The sequence below is a fragment of the Lemur catta genome, chromosome 10, assembly GCF_020740605.2.
Source record: "Lemur catta isolate mLemCat1 chromosome 10, mLemCat1.pri, whole genome shotgun sequence".
NCBI lineage: Eukaryota > Metazoa > Chordata > Mammalia > Primates > Lemuridae > Lemur > Lemur catta.
Window position 1 is genome coordinate 4,037,682 of NC_059137.1, and position 17,239 is coordinate 4,054,920.

General features: G+C 40.9%; 1 protein-coding gene across 3 annotated transcripts in view; it reads left to right on the forward strand.

Moving 5' to 3' along the window:
- Positions 1-17,239, forward strand: part of DDX31 (DEAD-box helicase 31) — a 73,275-nt gene that overhangs the window by 14,856 nt on the left and 41,180 nt on the right. For 2 of the 3 annotated variants that reach the window (XM_045563684.1, XM_045563685.1), the window contains exons 8-14: positions 1,144-1,185; positions 1,991-2,055; positions 3,552-3,671; positions 3,804-3,910; positions 5,662-5,897; positions 6,639-6,815; positions 11,848-11,907. In XM_045563684.1, coding sequence (XP_045419640.1) covers positions 1,144-1,185; positions 1,991-2,055; positions 3,552-3,671; positions 3,804-3,910; positions 5,662-5,897; positions 6,639-6,815; positions 11,848-11,907 — 807 coding nt within the window. Of the gene's footprint in view, positions 1-1,143; positions 1,186-1,990; positions 2,056-3,551; positions 3,672-3,803; positions 3,911-5,216; positions 5,319-5,661; positions 5,898-6,638; positions 6,816-11,847; positions 11,908-17,239 lie in introns of those variants that run through there. The other variant, XM_045563686.1, reaches the window with a different exon arrangement.

Below are 17,239 nucleotides of genomic sequence, written 5' to 3' on the forward strand. Positions count from 1 at the left end.
ATCATAAGTTAAATATAGAAAAGCATTTTCCTGTTGTGTAAAACCTAATGACATTCTTAAATTTATGTTTCTTTAAAGGGAATTAAAAGAATTGCATTTTTGTAGTTATTTTTTAAAAAATACTTAAAAACAATAGCAGTTGGCTCTGAAAATGAGCCTTTATTTTTTTAATAAGTTACTGCTACAAAAAAATTTTGTTTCTGAAAGTTAAGCTTCTCAGTATTTTTTTCTTTCTTGGTGGTCATCTCTTCTGTCTGGTCTGTTTTATTTGCCTACAGAGGCAATTTCAGATTAGAGGGTCTGTTTTCTATATCAAATGCTAATCACCTCCTTGCAGAATATTGATCATGGAGATGGAGGTTTCAGGTCAGCCTTTTATACAGTGCCCTGTCTCAGCTCAGTCCAGTGAAGTATCAAGCATAAGCTATTTAAATTTTTACAGCAGCAAACTTGCTACTTCCCTAGGATGCTTCATGAATACTAAACATGTACTAAACATGTAGAAGCTGTATATATATCCTTGGATAATGGGATTCTGTAAGAGGCTTTTTTGAAGGTTGTTAATGGTTACAACCTACATTAATTTTCATTTTCCCTGTTTTCCACTGGACTTGTTGGTTTGGTTTGGTTTGGTTTTTATAAACTTAGGGAATGACCATCTTCCAGTCTTTAGATACCCTGGCATAGTCGTAGGATACAGTCATATCACCTTTAAAGTGAAGTTCCCAAAAGCTAACCTGCATTACTATTCTACTTTACCCCTTCAGACATATTCTTTCTCTTTCTAAGGAGGGCCAAATTCTGGTTGACTTTGTTTCATTCTCCTACATCTTTGTGCACCATAGATTTGAACCTCTCTGTGTGGCACTCTGGGAATTTGAGCCAGCAGAGGGAGCACAAAACACTATTTTTGCATATGTCCAAGAAAAATAGATGTGATATCTTTACCTTCATTCTCTAAACTGACAGGTTGCAGAACCAATCTAACAAGGTATATTTTCAGAGTAGATTCTGTGTGGGATTTTTTTCTTCTTAGCTCTTAACTTGAGGTCCAAGTTTGAATCTTAATCACTTTACATTATCTTTTTTTAAAAAGAGAAGAAGGGATCCTGCTTATTATCTATAACTTTTTAATATTTACAGCTGGCTCTACAAAGCTTTGACACAGTCCAGAAACTGCTTAAGGTAAGGAAAACCACGGGTTCAGTTTTACTTTTTTTTTCTGACTTTTTGAGGAAAGATTTAATATACTGTAGTCTTTCCTTTATTTTCAGAGAGAGAAGAATTACTTTTATTTCCCTCTTGCTTGGATGTCTCTGCTTTCTCTAGGTAGTTTATAGATTTTTACTGACCTAAACCAAACTATCAATTTCTAGCTTGGCTGGATTATCAGTGTTTCCTGATGCTTAAAGTCCTATAATTTGTTCATCATATTAATAGTTACTAGCAAGCTACATACAGAAATTTACAAGTACAACCTTAACAGTGATCCAGTGGAAAGCAACTTAAAAGGCTGCAAGTAGGGTTTGTTTAAGAAGGAAGAGAGAAGGCTTTAGAGCCAAAGCCTGCCAACCCACCAAATTAGGTCACGAATTGATCTGTCCTTTATTTTAGCATGGGTGGGAAGTAGGGAAAGGCATTGCTTTGATTTTATCTTAACTGGGAAAGAAAAGGCAATAGGTTTACTGAAATGTGCTTTCAGTTCAGGCTCCATGGGGGAAGATAGGGAAGCTACTTGAATCATTTAAAAAGCTTACATTTCTTGCTTACAGTGTTAGAAGCTACTTGTACAGCTATAATTCAAGTGACTGCTGATAGTAACCATTGGTGGGCAATGTCTAGGAATAATATCTGCCCAATAACATTTCATACAATGAGAAGCCTGAATTCTCCCTCCCAACTTGTGTAAGGAAAAGGAATTTAGAATCAGTCTCTGTATGTTCAGTAAAAGAGACTTCATTGTTGGTTTTGGTCTGTTGTCTTTCTGTAGCCATTTACCTGGATTGTGCCTGGAGTGTTAATGGGAGGAGAGAAGAGAAAATCAGAAAAAGCCAGGTAGGAAAGGTTTGTTGGTTGTTAATTCCTTTTTGAATCTGTCTTTCTTGCCTTCCTCAGTAAGACTTGGTCCTTCTAAACCTGCAGAGAGCCTTGTCTCAGACTGAGCTTCCTAGTCCCAGTACATAGGGACAGATTGAGTCAGTGGGGAGCGGTCACCTCTAGACAGTGCTATTTTTTACAGTACTGATGAACCTACAGCCAGGTTTCCTTCTGATGTGGTTAGTAACAGTGCGCATCACCTTCCTAACTCCCACCCATGCAGTTCCCCACAGTCCCCCTTGTTTAGTATACATCCCCTAGGTGTGACTCCCTTTTGTGTACATTGGATATTTGGGATTTTGTTGTTTGGTTTTACAAAAATAAGATCATAAACTTATATAATGATTTGCAACTTGCTTTTTATACCCAAATACATTGATTCCTAATTCTATATTAGAACTTATAATAGGTGTCAGCTGAAAATTGTTGCAACAACTAAATCTCAACTTGTCTACATTCTTTTTAAAATGTTTTTATTGTATTATAGCTTAATAATAATAATTAGTAGTCACACCCAACTATGCTAGTAGTCTGTAACTAAGGAGTAAATATTAAACTTGGAACCTAAAAGTATTGGTTAGGATTATTCACCTGTAAATGATAATAATTATAACAGCAGTGGCACAAACAATATAGAAGTTTTATTTTTCTTTGACATTTAAGAAGTCTGATGAGAAGTCATTAAAAAACAGAAGATGAAGTCTGATGGAACCAGTCCAGTGTCAGGACTCGGGCTCCTTTTATCTTTTTGTGCCACTGTAGGAGGTGTCCGTTTTCAAGGTTACCTCATGGTCTCTGAAGGTGCTTGTGCAATTTGCATACTCCCTTTATCTTTTTATCCCGTTGCCAGAACATAGGCAGACGACCGTACTGAACTGCAAAGAAAACTGGAAAATACATTCAGCTAAAATGTGGAGGCTTTATTACTTTGGAATAATGGGATAATGGTTGTTTGGGGAGTAAGAAATTCAATTTATTCTATATCACCCATAGGGCAAAGCTGAGGCCCATTGTGTAGAAGTTACAAAAAGGGTTTAGTGTAAGAAAAAAATGTTCTAGTAATTAGAGCACACTGTCGTGGGCTAACTTGCTCAGGTAATAGGTTCCCTGGCACAGACACCTTCAAGAACAGGCCAGATGACCATCTATCTGGAATGTTCTAGAAAAGATTTATGAATCAGATAAAGAGCATTGGATTATATAGTTAAGAGTCCTTTCAAAGTTAAGGTTTTATGATTTTAAATGTAACTTCAGATCTTAATAATTGCATTCTACAGGAGAGGGAAATACTCAATTATATCTTTTTTACCAGTTGTCATGTTTTGTTATGACATTAGGCTATGGCACATCTTTGCTACACATGAAATGAATATCTTCTTTGCCTTTTTCCTGTATTTTCTACTGATACAGCTCTGTTTGATTTACTTTCTTTTATGATATATAATTTTAAACAGACTCCGCAAAGGAATAAATATTCTTATCTCAACTCCTGGACGTCTGGTGGATCATATAAAATCCACAAAGAACATTCATTTTAGTCGGATACGGTGGTTGGTTTTTGATGAAGCAGACAGGTGAGCCTCATCTAGAAATCATGAAAGGTAGAAGAAAAAAGCTGTTTCTGCTGTCTTTGTTGCAACTTCTGTAGCCCCTTGGACCACATTTACTCTTCATGTAGATTAAAATTTCTTCTCTTATAACCACAGAATCTTGGATTTGGGTTTTGAAAAGGATATCACAATAATACTCAATGCTATAAATGCCGAATGCCAGGAACGACAGAATGTCTTGCTGTCGGCGACGCTCACAGAAGGTGAGTTGAAAAGAAGTGATAGGACCTTCTGTGTTCTTAATGAAGAAGAGAGACATAGGCATAATCCTAGCTGTTTGCCAGTGATGATTCTCAACCTTGGAGGAGCAGGGCAAGTGTCCCTGGAGAATTGCTTTTTCAAATTACATGTCCCACATTCCCAGCCTCCCTCTTCCAGTCGTCCAGGAGTGTTATGTTCCCAGGGAATGGGGAAAGGAAGAAAGGGCAGGTCCCAGATCCAGAATCATCTCAAGTAAGGAGAACACTGCTGGTGCTCTTGCCAGGGTACAGAGGGAAAGAAAAGGCTTACTGCTATTGGCCTAGTGGCTTCGTGAGATTTTTATTGCAATTACGTCCCACAGAGAGCAGGGCCCTTGCACTGAAGATAATGACCTCTTATCCAAGTACATGTTTTAGTATAATCATTCTACTTTTCTTCTAAAAAGATAATGAACTTTAAAAATTTAGGAAAATATATTCCTTTTTTTCTGAGACAGTCTTGCTGTGTTGCCCTGGCTAGATTACAGGGGCGTTATACAGCTCAGTGCAACCCTGAATCAAGCGATTCTCCTGCCTCAGCCTCCTGAGTAGCTGGGACTATGGGAGAGTGCCATTATACCTGGCCAATGATTTTTTTTTTTTTATTTTTTGTAGAGACGGGGTCTTACTCTTGCTCAGGCTGGTCTCAAGCTCCTGGCCTCAAGCAGTCCTTCTACCTTGGCCTCCCTGAGTGCTAAGGTTACGGGCGGGAGCCACTGTACCCAGCCAACAAATATATTCTTTCAGCTCCTTTCTGTTTTCTGTCCTCACGAGGTGGAAATTCTTAGCTCTCTCTGATAGTTGGGAACATTAAGGCTTGGAAAAGTTGCCTCACTCCACCAGCATCGCCCCACATAATGAGTCATTGTATGAACAACAATACAGCTTTCATGTTTTCATGTCTGGTTTACTTGATTTAGTGGGCCACATTATCATGTGCACAGACCAGATGCCATTCGTGTGCCCCCTCACAGTGCTGAAAGTATATTCTAAGTAACATTAATTTTGACAGATAATTCATGGAAAGGGGATTCTGTGGTAGAAAAAGGTTAAGAAATGTCTCCTCACCTCCCCCTTGGTTATACATGGTGCACATTAACACAATAAAGGTCCTGAAAGGGCTTGTAGCAAAAAAGCTTTCCTGAAACCTTTTCAAATGAAACCTTTTCAATTGGAGGTTTTCTATAACTTACTTGACCAAAGAACCCTTTTGGGAGGTGGGGATTATTGACAGACATCTGTTAATATCCTTTTGTATGGTCTTCCATAGATGTGAGTTTGTAAGACACTGGTATGGATTGGCTGTTAGGCTGTGGAAAGAGTCCATGGATGCAGACCTTTCAGTCAGTGGTTCTAGCATTGCGGAAAAGAATCAGAGGTCAGTTATAGCCATGATGTTCCACTTAAAATCTACCTTAAATATCTTTCCTGGGACCAGTATTAGGAACATCATAGGTGGCAGAAACATGCTGGATGTGAGGCAAATACAGGGACTGTGCTCATGTTCCTTAATGATCTGGTGTTTATTTACTAGACTCCTGGTAACTTTCTCTTGGGTGAGTCTGCCCCACCACATTGGCCATAGGGCAGTCAGATTAGTGCTGGGACACAGTGATAACCACAGGACTTTCTTCTTAAACCTGGATGGTGCTGTGTGGGATATGCATTTGTGACCAGTTTCACAGTGTGTTTTTGTCGTCTGCATTTTATCCAAGGTGTAATGCGGCTAGCTGATATCAGTTTGCACAGTCCAGTCACTATTTCTGTCCTGGATGAAAGCCATGGCCGGTTTAACCCAAAGGGTAAAGTGGCCCAGGAAGTCTCTCGTCCACAAACTGGTGATGAGCTGGACAGCTTTGCAATACCAGAGCGTTTGGACCAGCACGTGACATTGGTTCCCAGCAAACTGAGGCTTGTTTCCCTAGCGGCCTTCATCCTTCAGAAATGCAAGGTAAGACTGGACACTGACCTGTCTTGATCCAGGGAAGAAAGACCTATTTTGTTTGTGTCAAACATTCATAACAATGAGTTCACATACACACACACAAAGAAAAAGTTTTCCAACTTATCTCTGAGTCTATGGATGCAGACCTTTCAGTCAGTGGTTCCAGCATTGTGGAAAAGAATCAGAGGTCAGTTATTACCATGATGTTCCATTTAATCTACCTTAAATATCTTTCCTGGGACCAGTATTAGGAACTTCACAGGTGGCAGAAACATGCTGGATGTGAGGCAAATATAGGGACTGTGCTCGTGTTCCTTAATGATCTGGTGTTTATTTACTGGACTCCTGATAACTTTCTCTAGGATGGGGTAAAACAGCAAGTGGAAAGGCTTGAGGATAAAACTTCAACATTTTCTGCTTCCCTAGCTGGCTGGTATTGTGTGTGGCAAGCCCTGGGCAAATGAAGCGAACAGAGCCAATGCATGGCTGCACTCTAAATTGTATTTGTTTTCCTCAGATATGGGAAACCTGTTTGAGATTATAGCTATGTCGTTTTCCTTTTCTCCATTCTTTGTGGAGTGGAGTATCACTGTTTTTGTTTTTTAATAATTTAAAGTTGTCTGTCACCTGTGCTTCCACATCGGGGCCAGCATGACTGATGACTATGTATTTTAGAGAAACACTCATTTTAGTGTCACGTCACTTTAAAAAGTATGATTTCTCCCTCGCCCCCTTCTCTCGATGTAGTTTGAAAAAGACCAGAAGATGATTGTCTTTTTCTCAAGTTGTGAGCTGGTGGAGTTCCACTACAACCTCTTTCTACAGACCCTGCTGAGCAGCTCAGGCACCCCGGCATTAGGGCAGTTACCATCTGCCTCCACACGATTAAAATTCCTACGGCTGCATGGCAACATGGAGCAGGAGGTGAGCACTGATCTCTCCCTGTGCGGCAGTGTGGCCCTGAATGGACACGGGAACAAACCTGAGTCCCAGGAAACTCATCCTTTAGGCTCAGCGCTGGCTTGTGTCCCTTGTAGACTGCACTGGGCAAGGCAAGAATTAGCCAAAAATGGGTGACCCACTGGAACTAGAAGTGGCTCACACTGCTGGGTTGATGTGGGCAAAGGCAGTCTATTGTTCCCCTTTGCTTTTGCTCCAAGAGCTGGTCTCTTCCACCTGAGAGAGCTCACAGGCCCCGGCTTGGCCTGAATCTACCTCAACCAGCTGTTAAGGCAACAGAGTACCACTAAGTAGCTGGCACCAGGGAAGGGTTTTGCCTTTTTAGTACCCAGTGTGTAATTAGGGCTTGATGTCTTCAAATTAAGAGCATTAATGGAGCTAAATTGTGGATCCCATATGGTACTGCTGAGCACGGCTGCTGTCATTGTCAACAAGACACAGCGCTGCACTCTGAACACTTTTGGTTAGGAGAGGTACTGTGTACCAAAGGGGCTTCGGGTTTCCAGTTCTTTCTTGGCACAGAGTAAGATTTGTGTTCAGAAAGTAGAGTTTCACATTTCCCCAATTTTAGGTACGAAACTATGTAAGTCTCATTCCACTGCTCTTAACTAGGCCATTCATTTAGAGAGTCGGGGTGGAATGTGGGAGTGAGATATACTCGCCAGAATTGGGAAAGAAAGGACAAACAGGTTGGAAATAAGAGCCATTTCATCCTAGCAGAGGTTACCAGGCAGCTGAGAAAATTAGAAAGAGTTCAAACTAGGAATCAGAACAAGATTTGACTAGAACCAGCTTTAAAAATTATACCATTTTTAGAGCTAAAAGGGACATTAGAGGTCTGACATCCCAAACAAGTCCAGCTCTTTTTTTTGTTTTAATAATTAAGGAAATGGAGGCTCAGAAAAGTGATCATGGTCAAGGTCACTCAAGGACACAGGTTATTTTTCACAAGATTATATAAAAGTCCTTGAATAGTCAGGCCTGTGTGAATTTTTAAACTCTTGGTTTTTACCTTTAGGATCTCTGATTCAATCAGGTTTGCTGATTTCATTCTTTAATACCATTTATGGTTTTGGGGTTTTTTTAATTTCAGCATATTATGGAGTTACAAATATTTAGATTACATAATTGCTTTTGCCTCACCCAAGTCAGAGCTTCAAGTGTGTCCATCCCCAGATGATACAGACTGCACGCATTAGGTGTGAATATACCCATCCCCTCCTTCCCCCTCCTACCTACCCGACAGGTTACTACTGTATGTGCACATAAGTGTTGATCAGTTAATACCAATTTGATGGTGAGTACATGTGGTGCTTGTTTTTCTATTCTTGTGATACTTCATTTAGTAGAATGGGCTCTACTAAGTGCCCATTCTACTATACAGGATAATCCAAGAGGTGCTAGATCACCATTGTTTTTTGTGGCTGAGTAGAACTCCATGGTATACATATACCACATTTTATTACTCCACTCATGTATTGATGGGCACTTGGGTTGTTTCCACATCTTTGCAATTGTGAATTGTGCTGCTATAAACATTCTAGTGCAGGTGTCTTTTTTATAGAATGTCTTTTTTTCTTTTGGGTAGATGCCCAGTAATGGGATTGCTGGATCAAATGGTAGTTCTCCTTGTAGCTCTTTGAAGTATCTCCATATTACTTTCCACAGAAATTGTACTAGTTTGCAGTCCCACCAGCAGTGTATAAGTGTTCCTATCTCTGCGCATCCATGCCAGCATTTAATGTTTTGGGACTTTTTGATAAAAGCCATTCTCACTGGAGTTAAGTGATATCTCATTGTGGTTTTGATTTGCATTTCCCTGATGATTAGAGACGTTGAGCATTTTTTCATATGTTTGTTGGCCATTAGTCTGTCTTCTTTTGGAAAGTTTCTGTTCATGTCCTTTGCCCAGTTTTTGATGGGGTTGTTTGATTTTTTTCTTGTTAATTTTCTTAAGTTCTATCTAGATTCTAGTTATCACCCCTTTATGGGATATGTAGTGTGCGAATATTTTCTCCCATTCTGTAGGTTGTCTGTTTACTCTCATGATAGTTTTCTAGGCTGTGCAGAAGCTTTTTAATTTGACCAGGTCCCATTTATTTATTTTTGTGGTTGCTGTGATTACCTTTGGAGTCTTCTTCATAAATTCTTTCCGTAGGCCAATGTCTATAAGAATTTTTCCAACATTTTCTTCTAGAATTCTTATAGTTTCATGCCTTAGGTTTAAGTCTATTATCCACCATGAGTTGATTTTTGTGAGTGGTGAAAGGTGTAGATGCTGTTTCAGTCTTCCACTTGTGGCTATCCAGTTTTCCCAGCACCATGTATTGAGTAAGAATTCTTTTCCCCAGTGTATGTTTTTGTCTGCTTTGTCAAAGATTAGATGGCTATATGAGGATGGTTTTATATTTGGGTTCTCAGTTCTGTTCCATTGTCTATGTCTCTGTTCTTGTGCCAGTACCATGCTGTTTTAGTTACTATAGCCTTGTAATATAGCTTGAAGTGTGATGCCTCCCAATTTTTTCTTTTTGTTTAAGATTGTTTTTGCTATATGGAGTCTTCTCTGGGTTTTTTTGTTTGTTTGTGTTAAACTTAGTTTACTAATCCTCTGAGTCTGGTTTTACCAGAGGCATTCTGCAGCATAGGTCTGAGGATGATAGAGGAGCTGTATACGGACTCAGAAGAATCTAGGAATTTTAATGGATCATACAAAAGAGTCTATAATTAAATTATATAGAGACTGTTTATTTCACATTATAACAGGGTAGTCTAGCATGGTGTTTATAGCTGTGCCCTCTTGGGGCAAACTGGGTTCTTGTCCTGGCTCTGTCATTTACTGGCTGTGTGACCTCAGGTAAATATTTAACCTCTCTGTGCCTCAGTTTCACAGTTTCTAGAATTGAGGTATTAATCGTACTTACTTTATAGGATGGTTGTGATGATTCATTGAGTTAATTCAGATAAAGTTTTTAGTACAGGGCCTAGCCTGCAGTAGGCACTCAGTAAATGTTAGGTACCATTATTATTGTTGTTGTTATCTGTCTTTCAGGAATAATCCAGTTTTTTTCATAGTTTAATAATTGTTAATATTTTACTTCTGTTGTCTATTAAGTAGCCTTTGCAGTGGAAGATAGGAGGTAGTATCCCTGCTTTTGTTGAATGTCTTGTTCCACACTAAGCTAAAACAGTCCTAGTTATATCTTCCTGGCTTGTTGTCTTGGCCACTGCCCCACAAGACTTCAGTGTGATCTCCTTAGATGATTGTTGTGATTCTAAATAAGTTTATCAGCGTAAGAGAGAAGTTACTATTTGAAGAAGATGTTTCATGATAGTTGTGACGAAAGTCCAAGAACTTTTCTGATTATGATTCTACAATGCAACCACTAAAAATGATCCTCATAAAGACCGTGTAGCAAACTGGACAAATGCATCTGCCCTTTGGGGGTCATAGCACTGACTCTGGAACACAACTCCCTGGGTTCGAAAATCAGTTCAGCCCTTTACTAACTGTGTGTATGTCCGTTAGGCAAGTTCCTTGACCTCTTTGTGCCTCAGTTTTTTCTTCTGGAAAATGGGGATGATAATAGTACCTATTCATAGGGTTCTTGTGAGGATTAGATAAATTCAGCTGTGTAAGGTGCTTAGGCGTGGTGAGCACTTGATGAATGTTGGTTGTTAGTATGTCTTTATCCCATGTACTAAGTGAAGTGTGCTCTGTGCTTCCAGCTATGTGACAAAATACATGCACATGAAAGACCAGCACATAGTAGCTGTGCCAGAGTGGAAGGAGAGACTTTACTTTTTTCCTTTTTCTAATTTTTTAGTAATTTGGTTATATTTCTTTTTATTTGTTGCTGACTGATGGATGTGGCCAAGTGTCAAGTGCTTGGAGTTCCATGACTTAAACACATTCAGAGTGTGTCCTTGCAAGTTAGTACCAAAAGCCTTATAAGTATGCTTACTTTGTGGTCCAACAAGTCTGTTTTTAGGAATTTAACCCAAGGGAGTGATTAAGAAAGTGCACAGTGACTTATCTACAAAGATATTTATTACAGCATTGATTGTAATAAGAAATTGGAGACAGCCTCAATTGCCAGTAATAGTGTGTTGGTCACATAAATGATGGTGTATCTATTCAGCTGAATACTGTTTCACCACAGGAGATGGTAGGGTCTTTGGATATTTATTGGCATGAAAGATGTTCCCATTCTATTCATACATAAGACTGTGTTAATGGTATCTATAGTAGGATGCCATTTTTTTAAAAAGCTGCATATTTATTTATGCATGAAAAAGAGACTCAGGAAACATCAAGGTGTTACTGGTGGTGGTGGTGGTTTGCCTTTAGTGGTAGGATGATTTTTTGTTTTCTTCCTTTAACTTAAATATAATTTTTCTATAATTAAAATATATAGTTTTCTAAATTTTTAATCTTTGTAAAAATTAGTTTTAAAAAAATTGTCCTGTAGGGAGGAAGGTTGGTAATTGTTTATTCCTCTAGAGCAGTGGTCTCCACCCTTTTTGACACCAGGGACTGGTTTCATGGAAAACAGTTTTTCCACAGGCAGGGGTTGGGGGAGGAGGCGGAGCTCTGCAGCCAGGCCCCAACAGCCTGGGGATCAGTACCCGGCTTGGGGACCACATCTCTAGAGCACTTGTAGGTGAAGATGTTGAGAATAAATTCTGAGTTTGGAACCCTGCGTATGGCAACTTGTGACCTTTGGCTTTATTGGCTGTGTCTGAAGGGTGTGCTCACCTTGGTCTTGTCTTATTGAAGTGTGCTGACCTCAAAACTCTGCTACTTTACCATAGTCTCAGAAGTCTGGTCCTGTAAGTACAGGGTCGTCATCAAAGATGTGAAGAATCCACTTATTCCTTTTTCGTGGCAAACCTCTCTGCCTAAAAATAGCTATAGCAGAGAGTTAGGGAAATCTAAGCCTACCTTGCTGGAATTTATCTCAGAGTTGTAAGATCCTATTTTTCCTTGTTTTTGTAGGAAAGAACAGCGGTGTTTCAGGAATTCTCACATTCCAAAAGAGGTGTCCTTCTTTGCACGGTATGTATCATTCTTTGCTCGCTGTGAAGGCTGAAATATTTATGTAATGGCAGTTGTAATTTTTTGTCTCTTGACAGTTGCCCTGTGCCAGCCCCATGGGGAGTGGGAGCACCAGGGCCCTCTTGATGTGGCTGGCCTCTTTGCGCTTGTGTCTTGTCACCTGACTGTGCCACAGATAGCCGGCCACCACCGTGCAGAAGACTTGGCAATTTGCTTACTAATAGTGGCAGCTGTTGGTCTGAAAATGTGTGAATCTTGACAATTTCTGTCTACCAAAAACTTGTAAATTATAGCTATCGGGAGTAATTAGAGCTGAGAAAGTCTTTCCATGACAAAATGACTGTACTTGCCTCTGCTCACCTTTTTCTTCAAGGAAAATAAGTGCACTTGGGCAGATTTTATTAATATTTGCTATAATCTCAAACACTTATTTGCCCCGTGATTTCCAAGGCTGGTCCCCTCAGCCTGTCTGTACAGGTTAGCTGCCTCCTCCAGCATGGCACTGACCTTTTCCATGCGCATCTCAGGCTCCTTCGAGACTGAAAAGTCACACCTTCCGTCTCTGGGGATTCACTGTACCATAGTTGTTACTGTCTCCCAAGATTGAAATACCTTCTTTGTTTGTGCCATCTTGGGTGATGTAACCTAATGTCCACCTAGTTACTGGAGTTCCTGTGTGTGCAGTATGAAATTATACTGTAAGTTTAGTGAGCCTAACAAGGAAGTGCTGGGTAGGAACAAAGGCATCAGCTGTTTGAATGCCTGTCTAGGCCTCATTTAATCCAATTACTTTTTAAGGACTTTGTACTCCATATTCAGTTTTAAAGGTAATAGTCACTGTTTTCTTTCTAAATGTAGAGTTTGGGGGTGAGTACAGCTCGGTTTCTTTTGTGTGTATATGTGTGCTCATCCACAAGAAGGCTTGCCTGGTAACCTGCATATCACAGTGCTGATTCTTACATGTGTGTAGCAAACAGCCCTACCAAGCTCGTTCTGATCTGAGAATGGTTACTAATGGAATACTCGCCCCCTAAGGAGATCTGTGTCTGACCAAGTAGCCTTCCCTTTATGATGCCAATCCACAAATTAAGTGCCTCTGTTTATTCTAAAACCATCTTTAAATACCTGGTCTAAAGTAGAGATAAAGTCCAGATAGTCTACTTGATAAAGAAATTTGTCAAAAATCCCTATCATGTGCAATAATACTTTCTAGCACCTGACCTCAGTCTGTCTCCTTTCACCCCACATTCCCCTTGCTCTTGCCCTTCAGCCAAACAGGGCCTTCCTTCAGTTCCATGAATATGTCATTCTGGCTTTTTCTGGTCTTAGGGCCTTGGTACATGCTAGTCCCTTGGCCTGGAACACCCCACCCTGACTTTGACTAACCCATACTTAGGTCTCAGCTTAAATTTCACTTCTTTAGAGAACTGAACCCCAGGGGCCCAAGTTTTTCCCTGTTAGGCACTCCCAGTGCACCCTGTAACTGCTCATTCTTTGGAGTGTTCATTATACCTGGTCTAGGTTCTTCCTTCCAGATCATAAGTTCCATGAAGATAAGGATGGTGATTTGTTTGCACTTCCATCCCAGTATCCAGCACAGAGTAGGCACACAGTAGGCACTTGGTATTTGTGGGTTGAATTGGGTGGGATAGATAGGGCCCAACAAACTCAATGTTCAGAGCCACCAGTATATGCCTTCTTCAAAAAACTGAAAGGTGGAGATTGATGTAGTAATACTTGCTCATTGGGATGAGTGCATTTTTTCATACCTCTTGTGTGATGTGAGGAGTGAATGTTACAGATTGTCTACATTGGAATAGAAAGTAGTAGGAACCTTTGTGTTGGAATTTGGGTTAGAATAGGAACAAAATGTTTTATCTTTGACCCATAAGATGTTAGATTTATCCCTGGGAAATTGTCTCCTGATATACAAGCACTACTGTGCTTTATAGACATGGGTGAACTATAAGTCTTAAAGAAAACTCAGGTATCTGAAGTTTAGTTTTTTGGTTTTTCTTAGTAGCTCTACATGGAAGAAAAGATCATTCTTTCTGTGGTACAATTCTCAATGGGGTCAAAAACATCGCTTTCCTTACTCTGTCTGGCTGATGATACCGCAGGCAAAGATGTCAGCTAGACAAAGAACGCCATTGTCTTGGCAAAGCACAGCATCCCCCAACCCCCTGTGCCCTGCCAGTCCTGGGTGCCACACGGAAAGCAAACTCTCCCGTGCCCATGTCCGATTTCTCTAAAGCCTCTTGGTCCTTGTTCATTTGCTGGTCTGGGTCACTTCCAGTATGCTGATCTGCCAGCATCTCATCTCTTTACTGTGCAGTGAAGATGACTGGAGAAGAGCTGGGTGGGGCTCATTTCTCTCGGTTTCTAGGTCAGACGAGGAGCACAGGCTCCCTGGTGATGAGAAAATCTTTGCTTACTCTCTCAGTATTCCTGACACTTCTGCCATGTTTGTTTGCTTTAGCCTGACGCTTCTGGCGCGTCTTAGAGCCGTGGGGCGTGTGGGACACACATGCTGTAATAGATCATGCTTGGGTCGGGGGAGATACTGTCACTCTGCGTCCTTCTGAGCAGCCTGTTGCTTGCCAGGCTATCTGAGTGCTCTCCAGGAGCCTCCTTGGTGTTAATGAGGAACGAGGGCCACGTCAGGACGAGACAGATGGAGCACTGGCTCCTTTTGATGAAGAGGACTCATGTTGTTAATTGTCACACGGGGATTCTTCCCCCTTTATACCGTACCTTTTGCCATTTTAATTTATCATCCCAAGATCCTTTTAACAAGGCCAGGAAACTGAATGTCTTTATGAAAATTTGGAATTTGTGGTATAACCACACAAAAGTTTGCAATTATGCTATTTCCTTTACTATTAAAAAGTTCCCTTCCCCCACCCCATTTTCCTTCCTGCTAGGAACAGTTAAAGGTGGGAGGGGTGTATGTGTATGTATGTTTTATTTCATCTTAATTTTAAACATCTTAAAAACAAGGACCTTTTTAATTTCATGCAACTTGCTCAGAACCTGCTACACAGCTTTGTGTACTTTGGCTGTACAGTAAATGACCATGGGGAGGTGGAGTCTGGGCAAGAGTAGAAGAGTAATTGAGGCAAAAAGGACCAATTTGTGAAAGAGAAGAAGGCTTCACACATTTGCAGTGTAATTTTTTTTTTTATTTCAGCATATTATGGGGGTACAAAAGTTTAGGTTACATATATTGCCCTTGCCCCCTCCACCCCCGAATCAGAGCTTCAAGTGTGTCCATCCCCTAGACGGTGCACATCGCACTCATTATGTATATATACACCCATCCCCTCCCCCCGACATCTGCCCGACACCCGATTAATGTTATTACTAAATGTGCTCTTAGGTGATGATCAGTGAAACCAATTTGATGGTGAGTACATGTGGTGCTTATTTTTTCATTCTTGGGATACTTCACTTAGTAGAATGGGTTTCAGCTCTATCCAGGAAAATGCAAGAGGTGCATTGTAATTTTGTGTCCTCTGGAAATTAGATCTAAGAAAAAGCCAAGTTAAGTAGGGAATAGGGATGAGCAAAAAGGAGTCATTTGAAAATTCAAAGGCAAACTGGAAAATGAAATTAAGAAACCAAAGTCATCAGATATAAGACACTGGATTATCTATAAAATATTATTTCCTCCTGCTTATAGGGAAGAACTCAGCTTAAGGTAAAAGGCAAGGAGCATGATTTTTAAAGCCATTGTTATGTTGATGAATTGATAGAGATACAATTGCGTGACTAGAAAATGGAGATTCCAAGCCACTTCTGATTTTAAGGCTGCCCCTAGCTAGACTTCTTGTTGGGCTGAATGGCTCTCCTTGGTTGTCCCTGGATAAATGGGGTAGGTAACCTTTTCCCGGGAAAGGAATCTGGCTCTACCTAGGTCTGCCGGCTGATTATTCATTGGAATATATGTTGGTTGTCCTGGACATGCTTTTCTTTTTCAGAAGATATACCTAAATCACTTATGCTTCTTCCTTCCACCTTCTCAGTTTTGGGGGATTTTTTGTTTGTTTGTTTGGTTGGTTTGTTTTTGTTTTTTTTGCTTCAAGCACACTTATGTCTGTGCAGGTTCTTAATTTCCTCTCCTCCTGGGAAATTACTACCATGCCAGGAGGCTAGGAGACAAAGGAAATAAGGTTCTTAGAGTCACAAGAATGTCAGTTCAGTGCCCCAAATAAATCTAGACTTGCTTGCATTTCTCTGGGGTTTGCTTTTTAGGTAAAGTTATCTTTTTCATTTTATTTCATTTGTGTTAATGGAAAGATCATTTGGAGATTGTTTGCTGTTTACTCAGTTACGCTAACTCATGTTGCCAGTTTTTTGGCGGCTTCAGCCAAGATCTCTCGCCTCTGACAGCTTCTGCACTCTCTCCTTCCTCCTCTGATTACGCAGCCCAATCTGTCACCAGGACAACGGGGGCCTGTACCCTGCTGATGGCTTTCCACACACGGCAATAATGACTTTTGGCAGGCCGGGAAGGCGTCAGAGGCGAGTTTGCTGCGTCCCTTCTCAGAGAGACGGCAGGCCCCCTCTCCCTGTTAGTAAAAGCACTTTGTGAGGTTCTTGGGTAAATAAATGAGTCATTTTAATCCAACTGACAGGCTGGCACCTGAGCAAGCTGCCTTCCATCTGTACTCCTAGGTCTCATGGAGGCAGCCAATTGTCAAGCCCAGGGCCTTCAAGGCCTCACCATTGAGTGTCTTTCAGAACTGACTTTAGCAATTCTTTTGCCTTAATTAGGTTAAAGGAATAAAATTGGGCTGCGTTTAGGTTCTAAGAGTGGGCAGATAACAGAAGCTTTTGCCGGGTGCCAGGCAGGTCGTGGTTTCCTGGTGATCTGGGCAGCTGGCCGACAGCACTCCAGGAAGAGGGGGCAGTCTTCTGCTTGTCTGGGTCCTCTGCCTGGAGTGTGGGGGTGGGGAGTGGATGAGGTGTGATGGGGGAGAAAAGTGAAGAGACGTTTAAATCACCTCTCCACCTAAGTGCCACCATACCAATTCTTAGTTCACCATGAAATGGATGGGATGCTAAAATTTACAGTTCTCAAGACATTTGTCACATACATTGTATCTTTTGATCTTCACAACAACCTCTCGAGATAAATAGGATGGTTCTTGCAGCCATTTAGTAGGTGGGTCAAGTGAGGCTCAGAGAGCTGAACTGACTTGCCCAGATTGGATCGCTCCTGAAGGGAGGCTGAGGCAAGTAGTCCAGTTCCCTCTGCTCCCAGACCAGCCTGGTCCTTTCCCTCAGTCTCTGTGGTAGCTTAGGCTGAGAATAGAAAGAAGTGCCTAAA